The sequence below is a fragment of the Mobula birostris genome, chromosome 25, assembly GCF_030028105.1.
Source record: "Mobula birostris isolate sMobBir1 chromosome 25, sMobBir1.hap1, whole genome shotgun sequence".
In the NCBI taxonomy this organism is placed as follows: Eukaryota; Metazoa; Chordata; class Chondrichthyes; order Myliobatiformes; family Myliobatidae; genus Mobula; species Mobula birostris.
The window spans coordinates 8,909,374-8,936,255 of NC_092394.1; the positions used below are offsets into that span (position 1 = coordinate 8,909,374).

A 26,882-nucleotide genomic window follows, 5' to 3' on the forward strand; every position below is an offset into this window, starting at 1 on the left:
TGGTTGAGGAAGACAGAGAGGCAGTATGGCCTACTTCAGAACCTATATTCTCAAACCTACCACCTCCCTCTTTAAGATGTACCTTGGAACGTGCCCCTTTGTCGTCCTTATAGTTCCCCAGGGGACTTGTTTTAAATCACATACATCTCAGTAAATGTACTGTCCATCCGTAATGGAGAAGTTGGAGAAGAGAGACCTGTTTAAAGTACCGCAGCCCAGGTGCTGAAACGATGCTGTGAGCTGTAGGATAACAAGGAAGGTGGTATCATATTTTGCTTTAGCCGAAAGGCCCAGATAGAGTGGACATGGAGAGGATGTTTCCAATAGTGGGGGAGTTTTACTAATAATCGATTTTGGAGCCCCTCCACCTAAACTGGGAGTGAGTTGGATCCATTTAAGTGTTGCGCTGATTTGGAAGTGTCGAGTACGGGTCAGCCCAAGTGTTTCGCTGCGGCGGGGCCCGCGCCCCGGTGTGGGTAACAGCCTGGTACTTGGACAAATTAAACACTGGGCCAGGTGGGTTGAAGAGGGAGGGTGTCGGGACCAGGGGTGAGGGTCAGGCCGGTTCCGCTCTGCAACGTTTTACTCCGCTCTCCTCAGTGCTGAATCTGAGGCTGTGTCGTGCTCCAGCTGCTCCGGGCTTAGTGTCCGCGAGCTTTGCGGCGATTTGCCCCACTGTGTGATGAACTCAGGCTGTGGGCCTGCTCCGCCCTAGTGTCTGCGAGCTTTGCGGCGATTTGCCCCACTGTGTGATGAACTCAGGCTGTGGGCCTGCTCCGGGCCTAGTGTCTGCGAGCTTTGCGGCGATTTGCCCCACTGTGTGATGAACTCAGGCTGTGGGCCTGCTCCGGGCCTAGTGTCTGCGAGCTTTGTGGCGATTTGCCCCACTGTGCGATGAACTCAGGCTGTGGGCCTGCTCTGGCTGCTCCAGGCCCATTCTGAATGCTGTTGCTTGCTTTATTGTTAGCATGATTTGTTTTTTTCCCTCTCTATGTATGGGTGTTGGTCTTTTTTTAAAAATTGAGTTCTTTTGGGTTTCTTGTTTGTAAGCAGACAAAGATTGTATCATTTATACATACTTCGATAATAAAGGTACTTTGAACTTAATTAATTTAATAACTTAATAATAGATTTACGAATGGCCACACCATCAAATCCTGCAAGATGTACATGATTTAAAAATGGTTCCATGAGGAGCAGCAGGCACAGCCTAAGAATACAAGTACATAGAGATGAGGAGGAGCTGCTTCCCCCAGTTATATGTACTTGGTCCGAGAGAATGTTGTTTTGTTTGGTGGTATATATGTATACAGTTGAATAACAATAAACTTGAACATAAATTTCTTTAGGCAGAGGTTGGTGAATCTGTGGAATTCATTGTCATAGATGGCTCTGGAGGCCAAGTCATTGGGTATATTTAAAGAGGAGGGTGATAGGTTCTTGATTAGTAAAGGCAACAAAAGTCACGGGGAGAAGGCAGGAGAATAGGGTTGAGAGGGATAATAAATCAACCGTGATGGAATGGTGGAGCAGACTTGATGGGCTGAATGGCCTAATTCTGCTCCTAAGTCCAGTGGTCTATACAACCACTTGACCCTGCTATGCTATTCAACTAGATCATGGCTGCTTTGATTATTGTCTTCAGTGTCACCTTCACGCCCACTTCTGTAACTCCCCCTATATTGAAAGAAATCTATCTACCTCACCCAGATCATTCTGCCTCCATGGGTCTCTGGGTAGACAATTCCAAAGATCCAGGACACATGAAGAAGTTCCTGCTTGTCTCCATTTTCAAAGGGCAAATCCTTATTTTGCCCCAATTTCAAAATTCCTCATGAGAAGAAATTCCCTTTCAGCATCCATCATGTCAAACTCTCTCAGAACCTTACACTTGTGATTCGGGTTCAGATTTATTTATCTTACGTGCATCAAAACATGCAATGAAATTTGTTGTTTGTGTCAACGACAAACACACCCAAGGATTGTGCTGGGGACAGCCGAGAGTGTTGGGAGCTTTCGACACCAGTGTAGTATGCCAACAACTTCCTAACCCTAACCTGTGCATCTTTGAACTGTGGGAGGAAACCGGAGCATCTGGAGAAAAAATTCCAAGTGGTCACGGGGAGAACGTACCAACTACTTAAAGACAACAGTGGGAATTGAACCCCAATCGCTGATTGCTGGTGCTGTGAAGCATTACATTAACTGCTACACTATTGTGCATTCCATTCTCCAACATTACTATCCATTAACTCCCCCTAGATTCCACCATGCAGGGACAATAAGCAATTAGCCTACTAACCTGCACAATATCAAGAAATGCTCATGATTGCAGAGAGAGCACTCAGATCAGGGTTTGAATCCGAAGATCAAAGCTCAAAGGTCAATCAGACTTTTGGAAATTGAGACCCAATAGCCGGAGTCCTGGGGCTGTACCCAGTACCTGTGAGTCCGCTGGAGCCTGGGTACTGGAGAACTGTGTGTATGTGTGGGAGGAATGGGGACCTGTTTTGCTGTTGTTATTTGTTTGCTGTTGTGTTCTGCTGACCATCGAGGTGCCAGAATGTGTGGCGACACCTTTTATTGAGATACAGCGCAGAATTGTCCTTTCCAGCCCTTTGAGTCATGCTGCCCAGCAATCCCCCAACTTAATCCTAACCTAATCATTAGACAATTTACAATGACCAATTAACCTACCAACCAGAAACCAGAGCACCCGTAAACCCACGCAGTCATGGGGAGAATGTACAAACTCCTTACATGCAGAAGCGGGTTACACCCAGCGCATCCTTAGGTTGTGTTGGTCGTTAATGCAAACAATGCATTTCTCTGTATGTTTCAATGTACATGTGATAAATAAATGAATCTGTATCTGAATCAGACAGCACCAAGAGGTCAGGATCGAACTGTGGTCGCTGGTGTCGTCAGAGGCCTAGCCAAGAAGATTAGAAGACTAACAATGCAAGGCATGTTTGTGCCATACTTGGGGTAACACTGCCCCAACAGAACAAGGATGTCAGGGCCCAGTGGTTCCCAGCCTTTTTTCTGCAATGGAGTCTTACCATTAACCAAGAGGTTTGTGGGCCCCAGGTTGGAAATTCCTGCCAAGGTATTTGGCACTTTCCATCTGTACAAAGTCTCATACTGAATATTCACTACCACTCAGACTCACCCATCAGCACCGGGAGGGTGGGGATAAAGTACGAGTCGCCATTAGAACTTCGACTTACCACTGCCGTTTTCCTTGTCCTCCTCGGGGGCTGGTGGCTTTCGTGGTTGACAGTCCATGGTCCGAGCGACTGGTTGGCATAGAAGTCCATCGGGTACCGTTGCTGCCACTCAACCTTCTTGAGAGCTACAGCCGCCTACAGAAGAGAGTAGATGGCAGAAGACAGGAAGGCAAGGTCACAATGGGGTCCACATAGACTAGGAAATGTTATTTATTTTTATTTAGAGATATAGCATGGTAACCCAAAGTGAGCATGCTGCTCAATTTCACCCATGTGATCTTAATTGAATAAATATAATTGAAAATTTTACAATTCATATGATTTTAGACCATAAGATCATAAGAGATAGGATCAGAGTTAGACTATTCAGCCATGTCTGATGGACCCGCCATCTCAACCCCATTCTCTCACTTCCTCCTCTATTGTGTCTAAAAATCAAGACTCACCAAATTCCACCAAATGCCTTGGCTTCCATAGCCATCCATGCCATCCATTTACTCTCTGGCCAAGAAATCACTCCCCACCCTCCTCCAAAGGAACACCTGTTCACTCTGAGGCTGTGCCCTCTAATCCCAGATGCATCCCCCTCCCCCATCACCAGAAACACCATCTCCTTGCCCACTCCATCCAGGCCCCCCAACACTCAATAGGTTTCAATGAGATCCCTTTCCATTCCACCAAATTCCAGCCAGCACAGGCCCTGAGCTACCAAACGCTCCCCACTCATCAACCTCTTCTCCCCTGGGATCACTCTGGCATCGTCATCACGTTACCCCCAGGCATGGGGCCCCAAACTGCCCAGAACACTCCAGAAAAAACCTCCCATGTTTGTCGGAAAGTAGCAGTTCCTGAGCCTAGTGGTGTGGGACTTCAGGCTTCTGTACCTCATGCCCGATGGTAGCAGTGAAAGGAAGGCATGATCCTTGATAGTAGATGGTGCCTACTTGAGGTAGTGCCTCCTGTAGATGCTGACAGTATCACGTGGGCAGCTGGGATGCAACATCAATGGTCAACCCTGATCAACAGAGAGCCCCTGACACAGAACTGACCACTTAGAAAACCCTGTATGTTCAAATCCCTTACTTGCAAGGTAAATCTCCATTCACAATACCGGTGTTAAAAGCCAGTAGAAACTACAAGCTGACAATTGATGATACTTTGAAGTTAATGAAGTATTTGTCCCTTACTTGGTGTGTGCCTTGCATCCTTATCTTGTCTCCATATGCCAAATAGCTCCAGTCCCCTGCTGTGCAGAGGGAAGCTATGCTCTTCAAAGGCCTCACTTGCCTGGACTGACTGCGCACTATCTGTAAGCTATCCTTGCCTGGTCAGCATCTTAACCCTTGCCTTGATGCATCTTCCAGACCACGACCCCTTCCTCTGGCAGTTTGCTCTCTATAACCGCCACCCTCTGTGTGAAGAAGTTGCCCCTTAGGTCCCTCTTAAATATTTCCCCCTCTCACCTTAAACCAGTGTTCTCTTTTTGAATCCCTTTCTTTGGGAAAAAGTCTGTGTGCATTCACCCCATCTTTGCCCCTTATTGTGGCAGATATCATTGCCTTAGGTGGCTTTCAACCAAAATGACGAACCACGCCCCTGTCCCGGTGAGCTGATCATTTTGGAATCTTGCTACACTCTTTTGTCTCAGTTACCAGCTGAAAGATCACTGTCCACACATGTCATGATAGACAATGTGAGTTGGGCATCAGTGCCAAGGATTTATGATGCTTATCAGAGTGGATCAAGTCTTCCTGTTTGACCTTTATTCTTAAGCAGTTCAGGCCGTAGATATAATGAACGAACCTGGATTCCTGCTGACTCTCTTTCACAGATAGCCTTATCCTGAATAATGATATAATTAATCTTTTTATTTCATTTCCTCTATGTATACGGTTAAAGTTTAATTATCACTTGTTTTGTTACAAATTACAATTGCGTTATTTCCTCTCATATTATTTAACAATCGATACTTTATTTGCTTATTGATGCCATGAAACCGAATGGCATTTCATCTTTGTTTGGCATTCATATGCTTCTAAATGACCTTTTAAAAAATAAAACTTGCACTCAGTGTCCACTTTGTTTGGTAGCTCCTGTACTTGACACAGCGGCCACTGAGTGTTTGTTCGTGGTCTTCTGCTGCTATAGCCCGTCCACTTCAAGGTTTGGCATGTTGTGCGTTCGGAGATGCTGTAATGTGTGGTTATCTATGTTACTGTTGCCTTCCAGTCAGCTTGAACCAGCTTGGCCATTCTCCCATGACCTCCCTCATTAATAACGCGGTCTTCACCCACAAAATTGCTGCTGAATGTTTTGTTCTAATCTTCACACCATTCTTTGTAAACTCTAGAGACTGTCTGTGCGTGAAAATCCCAGGAGATCAGCAGTTTCTGAGATCCTCAAACCACCCTGTCTGGCACCAACAATCATTCCATGGTCAAAGTCATCAGATCACATTTCTTCCCCATTTTGATGTTTGGTCTGAACAATAACTGAACCTCTTGACCATGTCTGCATGGTTCTACGTATTGAGTTGCTGTCACACGTTTAGCTGGTTGGATATTTGCATTAATGAGGTGTAAAGGTGTAGTTAATAAAGTAGCCAGTTTATTTATCTCTACTAGCATCTCTGTGGAATGTGTCACACACACTGTCACCTGCTCCTGCCCTTCCACTGCTGTTAGCGACAGGCCTGATTAAATGTTCTATCTGCCTTATCTTTGCCCTCTCACCTAGTTTGTCTTTAACCCCTTGAAGCCTCTGTACATCCTCTACCATACTTCTAGTGCTCCTACATCAGCAAATGCTGAATTCTGACGCTGGGCTCACAAGGTCTGATCATTGAAAAAGACGGTGAATAGCTGCGGGGTTGTCAGAATGGAGCTGGATTGGACTCCCGCCTTGAAATTAATCAGCTGATGTCTGATTATCTGCCTCATGTCATTGTGATTCAAAACCTAATTTCTCCCCCATCCCCCTTCTGTCTTCTTCCATTCCCATTCTGGCTCCCCTCTTCTCTTCACCTGCCCATCACCTCCCTCTCCTGCCCTTCCTCCTTCCCTTTCTCCCATGACCCACCCTTCTCTCCTATCAGATTCCTACTCCTTCAGCCCCTTACCTTTTCCAGCTCTCACCTGCAAGCTTCTCACTTCATCTCCCCTCCCCTGTCCATCTACCTTCCTCCTCTCCTGGCTTCAATTTTTCAATTCAATTCAAGTTCAGCTGTCATGTAACCACACACGAATACTCATGAATACAGCCAAACGAGACAGTGCTACTATGGGGTCAAGGTGCCAACGGTCACACATAAGATCACATAAGATCCTGACATCCCCACTCCCCCACCCGCTACGCCGTGCGATGCCCAGTACTTGCACATACAAGTCAACAAACCAATATGGAACATCAGTCGAACCATAACAACACAGAATATGCATATAAACAGTACAGCCCACTGATGTCACCTGACAACCAATCCCCCCAATGACCTGCGATTTGAGGTACAGTCCTCGCTCTGAGTCCCGACTCCCACTGGGTGAATCCACAGCTTTCAGGCACAGTCCTCACATATAAAAACACAGCCACACAAATATGTATGTATACAGTCCAGACCCCTCAGTCCATTTGAAATCTTCAGTCACCACAACTGCCCCAGCTAGAGTGCACCGGCTTGGACGCAGTCGGCCGCAACAGGGTTTGTCTTCTGCCAAGCAAAACCCCGGGAGGGCAGCTCCGAATCCGTTCTGGGCACTGTGCCACACCGCCCCCAGGGTGGTGCAATGGCTTCACCCCCTTTCTCTGGGCGGCTGTAAGCAGTCGGCACCGAGTCTTCAGGCCTAGTCCTTGCTACGACTGAGGACTGGGCCCCTCCATCCGCACCCACCCTCATCCAGTGAATCACTGAATCAGACTTATGGTGTAGCAGATTAGCAACGTCAAAAGGGGTCTTGCGATCACAAGAAAGGCGACCGTGACGGCCACTCGCTATTTGACTGTAAACCTCCATCGATTCAGGCTGCAGCACGTTGCACAGCTTCTTCATTATCTCCGTCAGTGAGCAACTCACTGATGGTGTAGACCTGCAGTCCTTTGAGTTCTTCACATATGGCAGGATCTTATGATCATTAGCAGTACGTTTAAATTGAATGGTAGCACCTTCTGTTGACCCCGTGGAAGCCACTGCAACCAGTCGCCCCACTATCTTGCCAGAAGAATCATCTATCACCTTCCCCTCCTCCCTCCAATCTTCTTACTTTGGCTTGTTCCCTTCTCCTTTCCAGTCCTGACAATGGATCTTGGCCTAAAACAGTGACTCTTTATTCCTCTCCATAGATACTGCCTGACCTGGTGAGTTCTGTGTGTGTTACTGTAGACAGTGAGTCCCTGCTATAAGTTTCTATTGATATTTTCATTCTCACAAGATGCCTTAGATTAGTGATTTGGCTAAGGTCCCATTAAATTGGCCATAGTCCACGCCAGGATCTCCTAGTACCTGACTTACACGTGTGCTTTGGACTACAGCCATCTTGAATATTCAGCCATCATATTGGTGCTGGCCCTTTGGAGAGCACATTTGTCAGCTCCATTCATTGCCCTGCTCTTTCCCAGTAACCATAGCCATTATCTTCACACAAAAGCCTATCCCCTTCCCACTGAGAACCCTGACTGTCTCTCTTTCTACCAGCACTCCAGGCAGCTGGGCACTTACCTCGTATGGCGTGAGCAGGGGTTTGGAAAAAGCCTTTCCCCAATCGATGGAGAGTCTCGGACAGGCGACCTGGACCCACCTGAAGAAGAACAAAAACCCACATTGAGTCAGGGCTGGTCAGCAGAGCAGAGACATATAATAACTTAGATTCATTTGGTGCCTGTGACATAGTAGAACATTCAAACATGATCTGCACACTGGCAATTGAACAGTACAGCACAGAAGAGGTCCTTCAGCCCATGATGTTGTGCTTAATAAAACCAATCCCTCTGCCTGGATATATCCCCTAAACCTCCATTTATCGGTGGCACTCCAGCCTAATGCCAGCTATGAGATTGGGGTTCAATTCCTGCCACTGTCCATACATTTGTACATTCTCCTTGTGATGTGTGGGTGCTGCGGTTCCCTCCCACATTCTGAAGATGCCCGAGCTGTGTGGGCATGCTACGTTGGTGCTGGAAGCTACTCCCTCGCACATCTCAGAATATGTTGGTCGCTGATGCAAAAAAAAAACATTTCACTGTATATTTATCTAATCTTTAAACTGTATAATCTCTGCATATTCAAGTGCAATCTAAGAGCCTGGTAAACACTTCTATTGTATCTGCCTCCAGTATCACCCTGGCAGCATATTCTGGGCACCCACCACTCTCTGTGGACAAAACTTACCTTTAAACTTTCCTCCTCTCCTCTAAAACGCATGTTCTCTAGCATTAGACTTTTCAAACCTGACAAAAAGAAACCAGCTGTCTATTCTATCTCTGTCTCTCATAATTTTATAAACTTCTCTCAGGTCTCTCTTCAGTCCCTGCCACTCCTGAGAAAACAACCCTAGTTTGTATAAACTCTCCTTGTAGCACCTTACCTCTTATAACAGATAGCAGATCTAGTAACAGATCATTAAGTTATGAACATAGAAGCCTTTTATTGACATAAAGGAAATCACAACTCCAATAACAATCTGCGTTTGTGTGGGAGATTCAATGTTGTGAAAGGTCCCATGTTGCTTGAGTTCTAATCAACTGAGGAGGCTTTAGGATTGATGTCCAAAGTAGAAGTGAGGAGTCAGAGTTCAAAGCAGTAGATAAGTGAATGGATCGAGATAGCCGTGAACTGCAGTCTCCATCAAAGACTCAAAGTATATTTATTATCAGAGTATGTATGCCGAATACAACCGAGATTCACCTTCCTGCAGGCAGCCGCTAAACAAAGAAACACCATATACCTATTCAAAGAAAATATCAAATGCCCAACACGCGAACGTGTCTCAGACTTCTTTGTTTTTTAGAAGAATTTTATTTATTTATTTACTTATTGAGGTACAGCAGGGAATAGGCCCTTCCACCCTTTGAGCCACGCAGCCCAGCAATCCTCCGATTTAATCCTAGCCTAATCACAGGATAATTTACAATGACCAATTAACCTACCAACCAGTACGTCTTTGGACTGTGGGAGGAAACCAGAGCACCCGGAGGAAACCCACATGATCACCGGGAGAACATAGAGATCCCTTACAGGCGGTAGTTGGACTGAGCCTGGGTTGCCTGTCCTGTAAGGTGTTGTGCTAACCATTGTGCTATGGGAATTGTTCAGGGGGTAGAGAGGAGAGTTAGGAGACAGGTGAGGGTTTAGGGATAGGGATGTGGGGAAATTTGAGGTCAGGCTGGATCCTATGCCCCTGCTCTGTGTTTGCAGATGTGGGACATCCACGGTTGGGTCTCTGGATGACAGATTAGCGTGGATGAAGGCTAGTGGACCCCCTCGCTCTCCCAGGTCAGCCGCTTATCAGCGGGTTTGGAATCAGAGTCCTGCATGGGCAGTAGGAATGAGGGCCAGTGATCCCTTAGGTAAGCGGATCAGCGAGACCGAGTTTTGAAGCCCAGTGCTTGGGGTCCTGTCATCAGCAAGTCTGGAGTTTGAGGCTTAGTGTTCAGTAATCAGTGGGTCCTGGTGTCACTGCCGAATATTGAAGCCCAAAGGAATATCAGAAGTCAGGAAGTTGAGGCCTGGTGGCCAGAGCCCCAAGTCCACAAGTCCCCTGGGCAAGTCAAAGCCCAAACTGTGCAAGTCTGGGTCTGTGTCTGCTGGAGGCTGCAGGCCAAAGGTGGCCTGTCCTGAGTTGGAGGACTGTGTGTGAGGGATGGGTGGGGCAGGGGAACGGGGGCTTGTTTTGCTGTTGTTGCTTTGTCACTTGCGAGTTAGAGCTTTATTGTCATTGCTGAGGACAATGAGAAAGCAGCGCTACTCCATTCACTGCAAACCAGCACATTGGCAATCCAGTTAAGAAAAACACAGTGACTACATTTAAAATAATGTCTGACTTATTTAGATTGACATCAAAGTTACAACTGAATTAAAAACAAACAACTCTAAAATTAAAAGAAACAGTGGCTGCCCCATTCAACTGTTGCACATGATATGTTATAAAATACAGTATTAAATATAAAATAGCATCAAGAATTATGCCCAGGTATTGAACTTAGAGATTGTCCATAGTGCCTATGGACTATGGGTGGGTAGGAGAGGGGCAGCATTGCTCAGTAACACCACAGTTCTGGGGAGAAAGCTGACTTTCAGTCTGGATGTCCATGCAGAGATGTTCCTGTGTCTCCTGCTGGATGGTAGGAGATTGAATAGGTGATTACTGGGATGAGATGAGTCCATCGTGGTTTCACAAGCCCGCATAGACATGGAGAGTTGTAGGTGGTTTCCATATCTGTTAGTTGTGTCCCAATGACGCTCTGTGCAGTCCTGATCACCCGCTGAAGTGCTTTTTTGTCGACCTTGTTGCAGTTAGTGGAATGTACTGTCATGCAGTAGGTCAGTATGCTCTCAATTGCACATCAGTGAAGGTTTACCAGCAGCTTTTGGGGCAGATTTGCTCTCTTTAAGCTCCTAAGATAGTATAGACGCTGCTGAGTTCTATTTTGCTGTGCTCTGAGTTGTTCTGCTGAGCACTGTGTACATGCTATGTTGTGTGACACTTATAGTCTGGACCCAGCACATACTTAAGTTCATGCAAACAACACTTCATTGAATGTTTCAAAATAGACGTGATAAATAAATCTGAATCTTGAATCTTAGAGATAAGTTTAGCAGAGAATTCCAGAGCTGAGGTTCTTGACAGCAGAAGGCACGGCTGTGGAGTGAGTTACGTTGGGGAGTCAAGTGAAGCTGGAGAAGGTGCAGTGGTCTTGGGGGGTTTGTGGGACTGGAGGGGGCTGTCAACAGGAACAGAGAGTGTCGCATGCTGAAAGATGTGACCTGATTCTTACTGCTCCCTCACCCAGGATCTTGTACCCATGCGTGCAGCATTGCAGTAAACACCGTACTCCGCCCCGTCCTGAACTACTGAGGAAATGGTCACGAATCAGCCAGCTCCCTGTGCACTCAAAGTATTTCAGAGGCTAATTTAATGGTGCCAACTATAATCAGGCAGTAAATCATTTTTAGCACTATAACCTTGCGAGCAGGCAGCTCCTGAATATTTTATACTCACTGGCTGCTAAGGTACTGGACAATGGGGAAGCACATGATATCCTGAGTATTTACCCCAGGGGTGAGAGCTTATGCTATCTGTTCTTGTCCAGTACCGTGTGTGTGTCTGGGCTGTAGATGTGTTGATAATATTTATGGGTACTTTTGGCACCAGGTTATTACAGCTTCAGTCCTGTGCTCTCTGTTGAGTACCATCCATCTCAACCAGAGTCTATTTATGTGGCAATCCTTTGCCCTTTATACTTAATTTTGCCAAAAAAAACCCCTCCCTTTCTTGATTTTGATTTAAGCCTTGAACAGATTGTTCAGACAACAGGCTCTGTGTTAAACTTTGTCTGCTTGAGCTCCCCAGAAGCTCCTTGACCTGTTGTATCAAGTCAAGAGATAGAAAGAAAGATTAATTTTATTTGTCATGTGTACATTAAAGCATAGAGTGAAATGCGTCATTTTGCGTCAACAACCAACAGAAGTCCGAGGGTGTGCTGGGGGCAGCCTGCAAGTGTCGCCACGCTTCCGGCACCAACATCGCATGCTCACAACTTCCAAACCCTAACCCCTTTGTCTTGAGAATGTGGGAGGAAACTGGAGCATCTGGAGCAAACCCACACAGTCATGAGAAGAACGTACAAACTCCTTACAGACAGCGGCAGAATTGAACCCTGATAGTTGGCACTTAGCGTGCCTGATGTCACCCAGGTGCTGTACCACAGGTAATGGGTTCTAGTTAGCTGACATCACCAGGTGCTGTACCACAGGTAATGGGTTCTAGTTAGCTGACATCATCAGGTGCTGTACCACAGGTAATGGGTTCTAGTTAGCTGACATCACCAGGTGCTGTACCACAGGTAATGGGTTCTAGTTAGCTGACATCACCAGGTGCTGTACCACAGGTAAGGGGTGTTAGTCAGCTGTTCCACTACTTTCCCACACACGCTTCAGCAGGAGAAGGAGGGTGGCAATCAGGTTGTTGAGACTTCTCAAGATCCCACCACTTCCCATCTTAACAACCAAGAGCAGATCATTCAGCACAGACCCCAGAATCAAACTCGTGTCTCTGGTCAGGCTGGCTTATTGTGGGAACTTTGTCACTGGGATCAGTTGAATCTGGTGATATTGTGATACAGAGGTTCTTTGGAAGTCAAGAATGAGAAATAAAACGATGATTTTCTTTAGATATTCATAACCAAAGTAGCCAACTTACTCTACTGTACGGAAATGGGCAAACAAAGAACAATCACGGGGTCATGTTCCAGCTCTATAAAACCCTGATTAAACCGCACTTGCCATGTTGTGTTTGATGTTGGTCGCCTTATTATTGGAAGGCTGAGGAAGCTTTAGAGAGGGTGCAGAGGAGATGCTGCCTGGACAGGAGAACATGTCTTATGAGGACAGGCTGAGCGAGCTAGGGCTTTTCTCTTTGGAGCCAAGGAGGATGAGAGTTGACTTGATAGAAGTGTATGAGATTATAACAGGGCATCCAGACACTTTTTCTCAGGGGCAGAAATGGCATAATTTTAAGGTGATTGGAAGAAGTTTAGGGGGGATGTCATAGATAGGTTTTTATTGCATATAGAGAGGGTATGTGTGTGGAATGTGCTACCATGGGTAGAGGCAGACACATTAGGGAAAATTTATGAGGCTCTTAGCTAAGTACATGGATGATAGAAAAATGGAGGGCTATTTGAGAGGGAAGAGTAAGATTGATCTTAGAAGTTGAAAGGTTAGCACAACATTGTGAGCCACAGGGCCTGTCTTGTGCTGTAATGTTCTGCCGTATCTAGGACTTGCAATCACTAGAAATCCATTAATTCCTTCCATGCTCTCTCTCCTCCTTTATGATACCCCTGAAAACTCACATCTTTGACCAAGCCTCTGGACCTCCTTCAGCAATTGTATCTTCGATTTGCTTATTGGGAGTTCACCGTCAGTGAACATCAGTAATAACATCTCCTCCTCTCTGACAATCAACTCAGGTACATCTAAGGATGCATGCTTAGTCCACTGTTCTGCTCTCTCTCTACACGAGATTGTGTGGCTAGGCTCAGCTCCAACACCATCTATAAATTCACCACCGTCCTGGGCAGAATTTCAGGTGGTGACATGATGGCGTACAGGCGTGTGATAGATTGGCTGTTTGAATGGTGTTGCACCAACAACCTTGTACTCAGTGTCAGGAAGGTCAAGGACTTCAGGAAGTTTGAAGAACACATACCAATCCTCATTGAGCAGCCAGCATAGAAAGGGTAAAGGAGCTTCAAGTTCCTGGGTAGATCAATTTGTTTAGACAGTGGGCTCGGTGTTAAATTTTGTCTGCTTGAGCTCCCAAGAAGCTCCTTGACCTGTTATATCAAGTCAAGATGCCGTATAACCACAAAGAATCAGCCAGTTTCATTAGAATGATCTCTCCCCAGTGAAGAATTTGCTTGCCTCCTCTTCAATAACATGTTTAATGAGTCCAGCCCAGCCTCTTTCAGACACTGAGCAGCCTTTTGCACTTTACCCAGTTCTTTTTATTTTTGGGTCAGCCCTTATTCCTTGTTGCCAATTAGACTATCTATGCAGTGTCACAGAAACTGGCCTGTGGCAGCATCTGAAGCCAGAATGACACAGGAGAGAAATCAGCTGATGCACTGCATTCTTCACTCTACCTGAGTGAAATCAGAAAACTCAGCCGCTTTTCAAACTGTCCCTACACTCTGCACGTCCATACCCTGCAAATAAAACCACATCCATTATACATTCGGGGGGCGGGGGGGGGGGAGCGCGGTGATGATCCGGAATTGAAACTGTGCAGACTGGGCCAGTGTGTGAGAGTGCAGACTGTTGCTGTGGTATTTGAGTTTGAGAGAGATCAACAGATAGGTAAAGGGAGAGAAAGACAGAGGGGTAGAGGGCAGAGAAGAGAGAGGGAAAAGAGGAGAGAATAACAGAGCGAGAGAGAGAGGGGAGAGAAAGGGAAACAGAGAGAAATAGAAAGAGAAAGGGGAGACAGAGGGGTCTGCAGAAAGGGGGGTGGAGAGAGAGAGGAGGAGAAAGAGAGAGAGGGGAGAGGAGGGAGGGAGGGGAAGAGGAGAGAGGGAGGGGAAGAGGAGAGAGGGAGGGGAAGAGGAGAGAGGAGAGAGAGGGGGGAGAAAGGAGGGGGGAGAGAGGAGAGAGGAGAGGGGAGAGAGAGGGGGAGAAAGGAGGGGGAGAGAGGAGAGAGGAGAGGGGAGAGAGAGAGGGGAGAGAGGAGAGAGGAGAGGGGAGAGAGAGGGGGAGAGAGGAGAGGGGGAGAGAGGAGAGGGGGAGAGAGAAGAGGGGGGTGAGAGAGAGAGAGAGAGAGAGAGAGAGATATTATGTAGCCAAAGGTTTTGTAACTTTTCGAAGGAGATGTGAGTTGATGTGGAGTGGGAGATGATTAGATGGTGGAGAAGTGGATCATTATTTTGAGTCACTAACACTCTGCTGTTCTCTCTCAGGGTGAACTGGTGGTACACGTGGGAGACCAATTTGCTCTGCGTCCCATGTCTGAGGACATGACTGAGCACAAATGATCTTAATTCAAAGCCTAGAGTGTGACTCACATTAAGAATAACCCATTGCAATTTGCAAACATCAGGCTATGGCAGACTGTCTGCAATCCGGGTTACTGTAGCCTCACACACTCAGCAGGTGTCTGGTGAAAACCGTTTCCTCATACACTAGAAAACATTGGGCAGCCTAACTGCTGGATTGTGACAGACAACTGGGACAGATGGCCTGGCACTGGGCACTAGTTCAGGGCAGATAGTCCGATATTGGGCACTGAGCTGGCACAGATAAACGGGTACTGGGTCATGGCAGACATCTAGCAGTGAGACAGGCAGACAGCTTGCATTGGACACTGGGTCACGGCAAGCAGCTACACTGGGTACTGGGTCGCTGTCAGATAGCCAGTGCTAGATCAGGACAGACAGTCTGCATGAGCACTGGGTCATGGCAGACAGTTATACTGGGCCAGGGCAAACAGCCTACATTGGGCACTGGGTCACAACAGACAGCCACACTGGGCACTGGTTCACAACAGACAGCCACACTGGGCACTGGTTCACAAAAGATGCCAAGCTCTGGGTCAGGACAAACACCCAGCACAATGTTAGGACAGATGCCCATCACTGTGTTAGGATAGCCCACATGGGGCACTGGATTACAAAAGATGCTGAACACTGGGTCATGACAGCCAGCCAACACTGGGCACTGGCTCACAACCGATGCCCAGATGGGATCAGGACAGACAGTGGCACTGCAGACTGGATCACAACAGATGTCCGGCACTGGATGACGGTAACTGGCCAGCCCTGGCATTGGGTTACAACAGGCTGAAAGCCTTGCTTTAGCACACAATGCCCGGACCCCAGGCTAAGGCTGAGTGCCAGAGAACCAGGCTGCACTAGATTACAGGAAGGGCAAGACTAAATTGCAGAGATTTACAGAGATCAATAAGACTCACAAACATTTGGTTAACGTTCTTCTAACTCAGTACTGCTGTCCGTTTTACCTCTGGTCATCTCCAGAATGTGAATCAAGCTGACAGTGGCAAATAGATCTGTTAGAGCACTCTGAACTATCGGGTGGAGGGAGGGCTGCTTGCCTTCAGTGAATAGGCTGACAGCATATTGATTGAACTGTGCTGTTAATTAACAGGAAACATGAGTTCTCTCTTCAGGTAACACAAAACAATTGACCAAAAAAAACCTGCAAGTGCCACACTGTGATGACACAGCATCATGTTTGTCTTGTTCTTGTGTGCATTAACTACTATCCAGTGTAATCAAAGCTGTATTCCAGTTACACGTGAACCTTGTACTGCCTAAACAGCCTGGTTGGTGCCATCTTTGACCCTGAATCAGTCAGTTGTAGTTTGAACCCACTACGGCTTTGAGACATTACTCGAGGTTTGAACCCAATAGAGATTTCAGATGTTGCTCCAGGTTTGAACCCATGAAGGATTTGAGATGATACTTGAAGTTTGAACCCAAGAGAGATTTGAGATTGAAGCTTGAAACCGTGAGGAATTTGAGACGTTAGTCGAAGCTTGAACCATTTGAACAAGACAAAAAATCACCATAAATTACAAAAATAAATGAATAGTGGGGGCAAAAAGGAAAAATCAAGGTGGTGTTTCTGGGTTCATCAACCAAGAATCTGACGATGAAGGCGGAGACTTGGTGAGTGTGGGTCTACAGGCTCCTGTACCTCCTTCCTAAATGTAGTAACGAGAAGAGGACTTGTCCTGGATAGCTGTCACAATGGCGAGGCTTTGGGAGCAAGGGTGGACCCAAATGCAAGACACATCTTGTGAGATTACTTAGGTTTAGTTTATTGTACGATACCAGGAGAGCTAGACAGAAGCAGGAATAGCGAACAGGATTAGGACTCAGGACTACGACTAGGCTGGGACCAGGGGTCTGGGCTTGGACTCGGAATTGGCTCCCAGAACTAGAGGAGACATGAAGAGGCTAGGGTATGAACTCCGAGCCCGAGACTAGGCAAGGACCCAGTACCTGGGTCTTGCCTCGGGCTCAGACCCCAGAACCAGGCATGGACATGACATGGGCTAGGGAGAGGAGGAACATGGAAAAACAGAGCCTCGGTCTCGGGAGAGCAGGTGCATGGAACCATGGACACATACACAGAACAGAGAGCTGGGACCCCTCCTTGGGTACAGGACATAGGGCCGGGACTCACACACAGAACAGAGAGCTGGAACCCCTCCTTGGGCACAGGACATAGGGCCGGGACTCGCACACAGAACAGAGAGCCGGGATCCCTCCTTGGGTACAGGACATAGGGCCAGGACTCGCACACAGAACAGAGAGCCGGGACCCCTCCTTGGGTACAGGACATAGGGCCGGGACTCATGACCCTCCGCGGGGCAATAGCAAGACGGCCTGACGACTTACCCCACGGAGGCGAGGACGGGACAAGACAAGACATGACTCCCCGCGGAGCAACGGCAAGACGGCCTGACTTACCCCACAGAGTCGAGGACAGGACGAGACATGACTCCCCGCGGGGCATGGACTCGCCAGACTTACCCCACGGAGGTGAGGACAAGACAAGACAAGACCAACACGAATGAACACCAGACAGTACCTATCTAGCTCCGGCGATGGAACTAGATCGAAGTGCAGGCGGGGGCTACAGACGAGGGCTAGAGGCGAGAGGGGCAGAGAAGGGATTCAGACAAGGGGGTAGGACAGGAATCACAGACCACCAGGGCCAGGACTTGACTCAGAACTGTGAAGCTGCCAGGGCCAGGACTTGGCATGGTACTTGAACGCCACCAGGACCAGGACTTGACATGGTACTTGGATGCCGCCGGAGCCAAGACGTGGTGCTTGGAACTTCCGGGTAGTGCCGAGCTCTCGACTCGGCCCGGGAACAGTAGACAGCGGCTCTTGATTCTCTCCGGTGGGTTAACTGACGGACCCACCTTGATGAGGAAACTTTGCAGGCTCGCTTCGGCGAGGTAACTGGACGGGGTTGCTCCAGTGAGGAAAGGCGAATTACCGGCACTCGCTTCGGGCGGAGACAAGGCTTGCTCCAGCCAGATGACATTGGCACGCCGTGACTTTGCAGACGCTCCTGCACCGAGCGGCTGAAAGCCGGAGACTACAAACCATCGGTTCAGCCGAGTGTTAATTGCCTCTAATCACCAAAGTCGAGGTACATGGGAAAACAGGGAATCAACAGTCCGGATCGTAACATAAACAAGCTAAATTTAAAGGGACCCCGATCCGGACCATGACAATAGCGAAGGTTCTTAGTGATGGATGCCTCCTTCTCGAAGCACTGCTTCATGAAGATGACCTCAACGGCGGCAAGGCTGGTGCCTGTGATGGAACTGGCTGAGTCTGCAACCCTCTGTAGCCTCTTCCGATCCCACGCATTGGAGCCTCCACGCTAGACGGTGACGCAACCAGCCTCCAGTGAAGCTCTAGTCAAGTGTATTCCAAACAATAATGCTGCACTCATCCTGCGTATTTCAAGTGCCCACAAAAATGAAATAATGGTGCAGGAGCCATGCATCAGTTCTCTATCTGCATTGAATGCTGTATTGGGCATTTATTACGGTGACTAGTCACGAGTGGGGGGGCGTGGTAAAAGTGAAGGGAGTAAGTTAATTATTCACGCTTTGTCCATGACAGAATGTAGTAGCTTAGAACCAGCAGATATCGTATCTTTTGCTGACTTCTTAATAACACTCAATTACACCTAGCTTACACTTGGGTACACTTAAGTTTCATCGCCTCAAGATTGCATGTTTACTAATTGCTAATAAAGGACCAAGCACACATCCTAGCCTTTTGAAGCATTCATTATTGGAGTGACGGTGCGTCATGCAAGTATAACAAATCTGTAGGGCTACCAACAGCAGCAATTGTTTTGGTTTGGTTTGGCCACTACAAATGGTCTGCACAACATTATGGGCTGAAGGGTCTATAGCGTACTGTTCCATGTCCAATTAACCTGCTTTTCTTACAATGATAAATCTTGTTGGATAAATGTTGATATAATTCTTCAGTATCCCATCAAAATGTACTCTGGTCTCAGAGATATAGTTTGTGATTTTAAGTTCCACTGGAAAACTTTTAAAGATTAGCTTTATTTGTCACATGTACATTGAAGCGTATAGTAAAAAGCATTGTTTTGCATCAACAACCAACATAGTCCAGTGGAAGTGTCGGAACATTTCCACTGCCAACACAGAATGCTAACCCTAACCCACACATCTTTGAAACGTACGAGGAAAATGGAACCCCAGGGAGAAACCCATGTGGGCATGGGGAGAGTGTACAGACTCCTTACAGACAACAGTGGGAATTGAAAACCGATCTCTGACTGCTGGCACTATAAAGCATTACGCTAACCACTACGCTACTGTGCCATATACGTACTCTAGTCTCAGAGATAAAGGTTGAAGTTTTAAGTTGTACTGGAAGACATAATGTGGACTACATCTTCTTAATGGGCTGTCCATCGATTTTCAATGATGACTGAGGCCTGGGCAAGGTTGTATGGAAGACCGGCAGTTGCCCATGCTGCAAGTCTCCCCTCTCCACACCACTGATGTTGCCCTAGGGAAGGGCACTAGGACCCATACAGCTTGGCACCGGTGTCGTCGCAGAGCAATGTGTGGTTAAGTACCTTGCTCAAGGACACAACACGCTGCCTCAGCTGAGGCTCGAACTAGCGACCTTCAGATCACTAGATCGACGTCTTAACCACTTGGCCACGCGCCACACAGTGTGAACACTCTGAACGTCACCTGTTGGAGATGCTGCAATTTGGATGGGATATTAATTGGGTGGTGGGGTGGAAATACGTCTCTACCAAAGGAGGTGTAAGGTGCTCTTTCCCTCCACTAGCCTGCAGAGAGTAGCACCTGCTGAGCCCCCCACCCTCCTGATCAGGGTCATATGAAGCCATGGGAGCAGGTGGTGGATGGTCGTATGAACAGCCAGTGCATATCACAAGTCCTGGTTATGTGACCACTGCTGCAAAGCAATCTCTGAAGTGTATTGATAATGACTGGGGTTATCCATCTTGTAAAGACTCTGCCCAGAAAAAGGAAATAGCAAACCACTTCTGTAGAAAAAAAATGCCTAGAACAATCATGGGCAAGACCATGTTCGCCCACGCCATACAACATGACACATAATGAATGAATAAATTAATCTGAGGCACTAAACACCCTGGAGTGGGCATATCAGAATTCACACCATTTCACAGAGTGGCAGGTGAGATATCTCCAGCATTCTAACAGCTACTCATTGGCTAATGTCAGTAAGATGACGACCACATTACCATTTGTATGCTTAACGTATGAGGCACAGTAACATAGCGGTTACAGCGACAGCAATTGAGGTTCAATTCTTGCCGCTACCTGTACAGGGTTTGTATGATATCCCATAACTAAGTGAGATTCCTCTGGGTATACCTCTCGAATTCCAAAGTGTGAGTAGGCTACGAAGCTGCCAGATTGTGCGCAGACACTGTGGCCTGCCACCAGCACATCCTCAAACTGTGGTGGCTGGTGACGCAAATGATGCATTTCACTGTATATTTTGATGTACATATGACAAATAAAGCTAGTCTTTAACAGGCTGCGACGATTATTACACTGACACTTCAAAATAAATGCTTTGGCAAGGAAACTACATTGGGACTCTGTTGTGAAGGATGGTATGTAAATGGAGGTTGTTCATTTATTTGACTTAGGTTACAAAAGGAAACACAGCCCATTATCCCATGGGTGGACATGCAGACAGGAGAAAAGATGCTTTGAATATATTACATAGCACAGACAGGCCCTTCAGCCCACGATGTTATAACCTACTCTAAGATCAACCTAACCCTTCCCTCCAACATAGCCCTCCATTTTTCTATCAATTTTCTATAATCTCTTAGAAGTTAAAGTCTGTCCCGAGTCTTATAGGCCCATCAGGCCGGTGCTTACGCCGGTTTCTGTGGCGTGAAGCGACTGAGAGTATGAGATTCCCCCCTCGGATAGGACGCCAGTCTATCGCGAGGTTAACCCCAGTATTTTGCTGGTACCCATTTTCAGCTGGGTGGGCTGGAGCAGTGTGTGGTTAAGTGCCTTGCTCAAGGACACAACACGCTGCCTCGGCTGGGGCTTGAACTCACAACCTTCAGATCACTAGTCCAATGCCTTAACCACTTGGCCACGTGCAACAATCTCTTAAATGTCCCTAAAGTGTTTGCCTCTACCACCACCCCTAGCAGTGCATTCCATGCATCCATCACTCTCTAATAAAAAATTACCTCTGATATCCCCCTATACTTTCCTGCAATCCTATACTTTCTTCTAACCACCATAAGACCATAAGATACAAGACCAGAATTAGGCCATTTGGCCCATTGAATCTGCTCCACCATTTCATCATTGCTGATCCAGTTCCCTCTCAACCCCAAACTTCTGCCTTCTCCCCATATCCTTTCATGTCCTGACTAATCAAAACTTTATCAACTCCTGCCTTAAATATACTGAATGACTTGGTCTTCACAGCCGTGTGTGGCAACTAATTCCACAGATTCACCACTCTCTGGCTAAAGAAATTCCTCCTCATCTTCATTCTAAATGGATATTCCTCTATTCTGAAGCTGTGTCCTCTGGTCTTCGGAAACATCCTCTCCACATCCACAACACGCTGGAGGAACTCAGCAGGTCGGGCAGCATCCGTGGAAATGATCAGTCAACATTTTGGGCCGGAACCCTTCGTCAGGACTGAAGAGGGAGGGGGCAGAGACCCTATAAAGAAGGTGGGGGGAGGGTGGGAAGGAGAAGGCTAGTAGGTGCAAGGTGAAAAACCAGTAAGGGGAAAGATAAAGGAGTGGGGGAGGGGAAGCAGAGAGGGGATAATTCTCCTTCCCACACTCCCCCCACCTTCTTTATAGGGCCTCTGCCCCCTCCCGCTGCACTCCTGACGAAGGGTTCCGGCCCGAAACGTTGACTGATCGTTTCCACGGATGCTGCCTGACCTGCTGAGTTCCTCCAGCGTGTTGTGAGTGTTGCTTTGACCCCAGCATCTGCAGAGTATTTTGTGTTTACTCTCCGCATCCACTCTTTCGAGGCCTTTCAACATTTGATAGGTTTCAATGAGATTCCCCCCTCATTTTTCTGAATTTTAGTGAGTACGGACCCAGAGCCATCAAACCCTCCTCATACGATAAACCTTTTAATCCCTGAATCATTGTCATGAAACTCCTCTGGACCCTCTACAATGTCAGCACATCCTTTCTATGATAAGGGGCCTAAAATTGCTCATAATATTCCCAGTGAGGCCTCACCAGTGATTTATAAAGCCTCAAAATTGCAGCCTTGCTTTTATATTCTAGTCTAGCATATACTCGTACTCAATGAGTTAAAGGTCTGGGCAGGCTGACACCTAATAAGTTGTCAGAGCTTTGACTAGGGAAAGAGAAGATGTATTGAAATTAGTCAGTGGATGTTCCTTGATGTATTTGCCATCCGCAGCCAGTGAGTGGAGTGAAATCACTTTTATGTCAGATAGAACTGCAAGAAAATATCACAGCTGACATTTGTTACTAATAAAGCATGTCCACATTTACAGGGAAGCCACATAGCACAGGAGGAGAGCCATTTGGTCTCCAACGAATATCACAGGTCTTAACTGAGCAAAGCTAAACTAGTCCACTGGGCCAGTTCTCTGCAATTTGCCTGTTTTCCAGATCTGTGCAATAAAGGAGGTAATGGTCTTTACTTCCACTGTTCTCCATAGAACCACTGTTTACCCCTGGTGATAGTTATAAACCACTGGTCCTCACCATTATCTCTGAATGTCACTCTAATAAACCCTGAAAAAAGAATCATTAAGAGAGAAACAAAAGATTGTGTGGATGGAGACAAATAAAGGAAAGGGAATGTGGGGAACATCTTTAGGAAATTAATGCAATACTAGCAGAAACTTGATAGACCAAATGGCCTGCTCTGTTGTTGCAATATCCATGTAATTGTAAGTGCAGCCTGTCGAGAGTTAGTCCCATCAACCCTGTCCCTTGCTTCCACATCATGTCGCGATCGAGTCTGCTCTTATGCTACTGACTAGAGTGGCCACAAATCTCAGGTTTGAGGAGCAACACCTCATAATCTATCTAAATAGCTTCTAACCCAGGGGTTCCAGCCTTTTTTATGCCAAGGACCAATACCATTAAGCAATGAAACCCATCTGGGAAGTCCTGCTCTAACCAGATGACACGAACATTGATTTCTCTAACTTCTCGTAAGTTCTCCCCCTTCCCCCTTTTCACTTTATCCAGTCCCCATTCTGGTTAGCCTCCCTCCCCCTCCCCTGCCCATCACCTCCCTCTGGTGCCCCTCCTCTTTACCCTTCTTCCATGGTCCACTGTCCTCTCCTATCAGACTCCTTCTTTTTCAACCCTTTACCTTTTCCACCTATCACTTCCCAGTTTCTTATTTCATCCTCCTCCCTCCCCCACCTGCCCACCTTCCCCCTTCTCCTGGTTTCACCTATCACCTGCCAGTTTATACTCCTCTCCCTCCCCTACCTTTTTTATTCCAGCTTCTGTCCCCTTCCTTTCCAGTCCTGACGAAGGGTCTCGCCCCAAAACATGAACTGTTTAGTATGGCATGGCAGCGTAACGCTATTACAGATAGGAGTTCAATTCCCGCTGCTGTCCAGAAGGAGTTTGCATGTTCTCCCCAAGACTGCGTGGGTTTTGTCCGGTTGTTCCGGTTTCCTCCCAGTTCCAAAGATGTACGGGTTAGGGTTGGCCAGTTGTGGGCACGCTGTGTGGCACTAAAAGCATGGTGACGTTTGCACAATCCTCGCTGATTTAATTGGATGCAAACGATGCATTTCATTGCATATTTTGATGTACGTGTGCCAAATAAAGCGAATCTACTTTCCAAAAGTGCTAACACGCTGAATACCTCCAGCATTTTGTGTGTTCCTCAAATATCTGCACACCTGCCTTCAGTTTCTTCACCACTGCTTTCAGTGATTTTGTTAACCCGACATCTTAACCTCCTCCAGCTGCTCACATCTCTAAGATGTCTCCACTTGTTCAATTCTGCTCTCTCATGCATCTCTTCGTTGCTCTGCTGCATCCCTGGCAGCTGCTGAGGCCCGTGGCTCTGGAACTGTCCCTCTGCCGCAACATGACTCTCCCCCGTTGGTCCCACTCCCACCAGGGGGGGCGGCTACACAGCATCCACGCCAGGACCACCAGGCTCAAATACAGTTACTCTCCCCAAGCAGTAAGGCTGATCAACATTAACCCACCCTTCCACCACGACTTTATCATTTCCTGTCAGAGTCCCCTAATGTACAGACACTCCAGTACCCAGAGCCACTTTATGGACATACATCAACGTATGTATGCATGTATGTACACACAATGTATATAAGCTATCTTATGTGTTCATTGTGCTTTATTATTATTGTGTTCTCCACCTTACTGTGTTTTTTGAGCTGCATCAGATCTGGAGAATTACTTTATTCATCTTTACACTTGTGTACTAGAAATAATATTAAGCAATTTTCAATCTTTTCATGAATCTTGAATCTTCGTCAAGAGGGTCCTTAGCATATTCCTCTTTCATTGCTGTTGGTCTCTCATTCTGATAGAGTGTTCTGCTTCTCAACAGGTTGAGATTAGTTTTACTTGTCACAAGCGCATGCAAACATTGAAACATGATGGTAGTGCAGTGCCCGGCGGCCCGCTGTTACAGCCCCAGTGACCCGGCTTCAGCCCCAGTGACCCGGCTTCAGTCCCAGTGATCCGGCTTCAGTCCCAGTGACCCAGCTTCGGCCCCAGTGACCCGGCTTCAGTCCCAGTGACCCGGCTTCAGCCCCAGTGACCCGGCTTCAGTTCTCAGTGCCCGGCAGCCCGCTGTTACAGCCCCAGTGACCCGGCTTCAGCCCCAGTGACCCGGCTTCAGTTCGCAGTGGCCAGCGGCCCGCTGTTACAGCCCCAGTGACCCGGCTTCAGTCCCAGTGACCTGGCTTCAGCCCCAGTGACCCGGCTTCAGTTCGCAGTGGCCAGCGGCCCGCTGTTACAGCCCCAGTGACCCGGCTTCAGTCCCAGTGACCTGGCTTCAGCCCCAGTGACCCGGCTTCAGTTCGCAGTGCCCGGCGGCCCGCTGTTACAGCCCCAGTGACCCAGCTTCAGCCCCAGTGACCCGGCTTCAGTCCCAGTGACCCGGCTTCAGCCCCAGTGACCCGGCTTCAGTCGCAGTGGCCAGCGGCCCGCTGTTACAGCCCCAGTGACCCGGCTTCAGCCCCAGTGACCCGGCTTCAGCCCCAGTGACCCGGCTTCAGTCCCAGTGACCCGGCTTCAGCCCCAGTGACCTGGCTTCAGTCCCAGTGACCCACCTTCAGCCCCAGTGACCCGGCTTCAGCCCCAGTGACCCGGCTTCAGCCCCAGTGACCCGGCTTCAGCCCCAGTGACCCGGCTTCAGTTCGCAGTGCCCGGCGGCCCGCTGTTACAGCCCCAGTGACCCAGCTTCAGCCCCAGTGACCCGGCTTCAGTCCCAGTGACCCGGCTTCAGCCCCAGTGACCCGGCTTCAGTCGCAGTGGCCAGCGGCCCGCTGTTACAGCCCCAGTGACCCGGCTTCAGCCCCAGTGACCCGGCTTCAGCCCCAGTGACCCGGCTTCAGTCCCAGTGACCCGGCTTCAGCCCCAGTGACCTGGCTTCAGTCCCAGTGACCCACCTTCAGCCCCAGTGACCCGGCTTCAGCCCCAGTGACCCGGCTTCAGTTCCAGTGACCCGGCTTCAGTTCGCAGTGACCCGGCTTCAGTCCCAGTGACCCGGCTTTGGCCCCAGTGACCCGGCTTCAGCCCCAGTCACCCGGCTTCAGTTCGCAGTGGCCAGCGGCCCGCTGTTACAGCCCCAGTGATCCGGCTTCAGTTCCTGCCGCTGTCTGTAGGGAGATGTACGTTCTCCCTGTGACCGTATGGGTTTCCTCCGGGTGCCCTCTTCTCCTCCCTCGTTCCATGGGTTAGCAGTGTAACTGGTCACATGGGTGTAAGTGGGTGAGCTGGAAGGGCCTGTTACGAGGCTGTACATCGAGGAAAATAATAAAAAATACAGTGAAGTGCGTCGTTTTGTGTCAACGACCAACACAGTCTGAGGATGTGTCGAGGGGCAGCCTACAGGTGCCACCAAGTTTCCTGTGCCAAAGCAGCATGCCCGCTATTTACTGGCCCGAACCCAAACACCTTCGGACTGTGGGAGGAAACCACAGCGCCCAGGAGAAACCCGCGAGGTCGCAGGGAGAATGCATAAGCACGTTACAGACAGTGGCGGGAATTGAACCCTAATCGGTGATTGCTGTAATGCGATGCACTAACTGCTACTGTACCTGTTGCCAACATTTTTCTTTTGACTGACCTCATTTACTTCCCTCCATTTTACACCCCCTATGATCTACATGGGCGGTGGGGTGGAGATAATGTCTCTACCAAAGGAGGTGTAAGCCACTCCTTTCGTCTGCTAGCCAGAAGGTCACCCTTGGGCAAGGTGTAGCCACTGCTTCGTCCGCTTGATCAGGGTCACGTGTAGCCATGGGAGCAGGTGTTGTATGGTCGTATGAGCAGCCGGTGTATATCACAAGTCCTGGTTATGTGACTACTGACGCCAGGCAGACAATCTCTGAAGAGTATTGATCATGGCTGGGGTCATCTGTCTTAAAAGATACTGCCCAGATAAAGGCAATGGCAAACCACTCCTATACAAAGATTTGCCAAGAACACTCATGGTCAAGACCATGATCGCCCACATCATATGACACGGCACATAATGAATGAATTAGTAAATAATCAACAAGCATTCACCTCCCTCTCTTGAACTCTCTTGGCATCCACCATGTCACAGACCAGGCCTCAGCCGTCTGCAGCCCTCCTACGTCTCAGCAACT

The 26,882-nt window shown here is 48.1% G+C and overlaps 1 protein-coding gene across 1 annotated transcript in view; it reads right to left on the bottom strand.

The window, feature by feature from the left end:
- The window catches only part of dph1 (diphthamide biosynthesis 1), an 814,404-nt gene that overhangs the window by 21,206 nt on the left and 766,316 nt on the right, over window positions 1-26,882 (bottom strand). The window contains exons 10-11 of the mRNA XM_072243260.1: window positions 7,939-8,017; window positions 3,231-3,365 (exon numbers count right to left, since the gene is read on the bottom strand). Of these exons, the coding sequence (XP_072099361.1) occupies window positions 3,231-3,365; window positions 7,939-8,017 (214 nt within the window). The remainder of the gene's footprint in view (window positions 1-3,230; window positions 3,366-7,938; window positions 8,018-26,882) is intronic.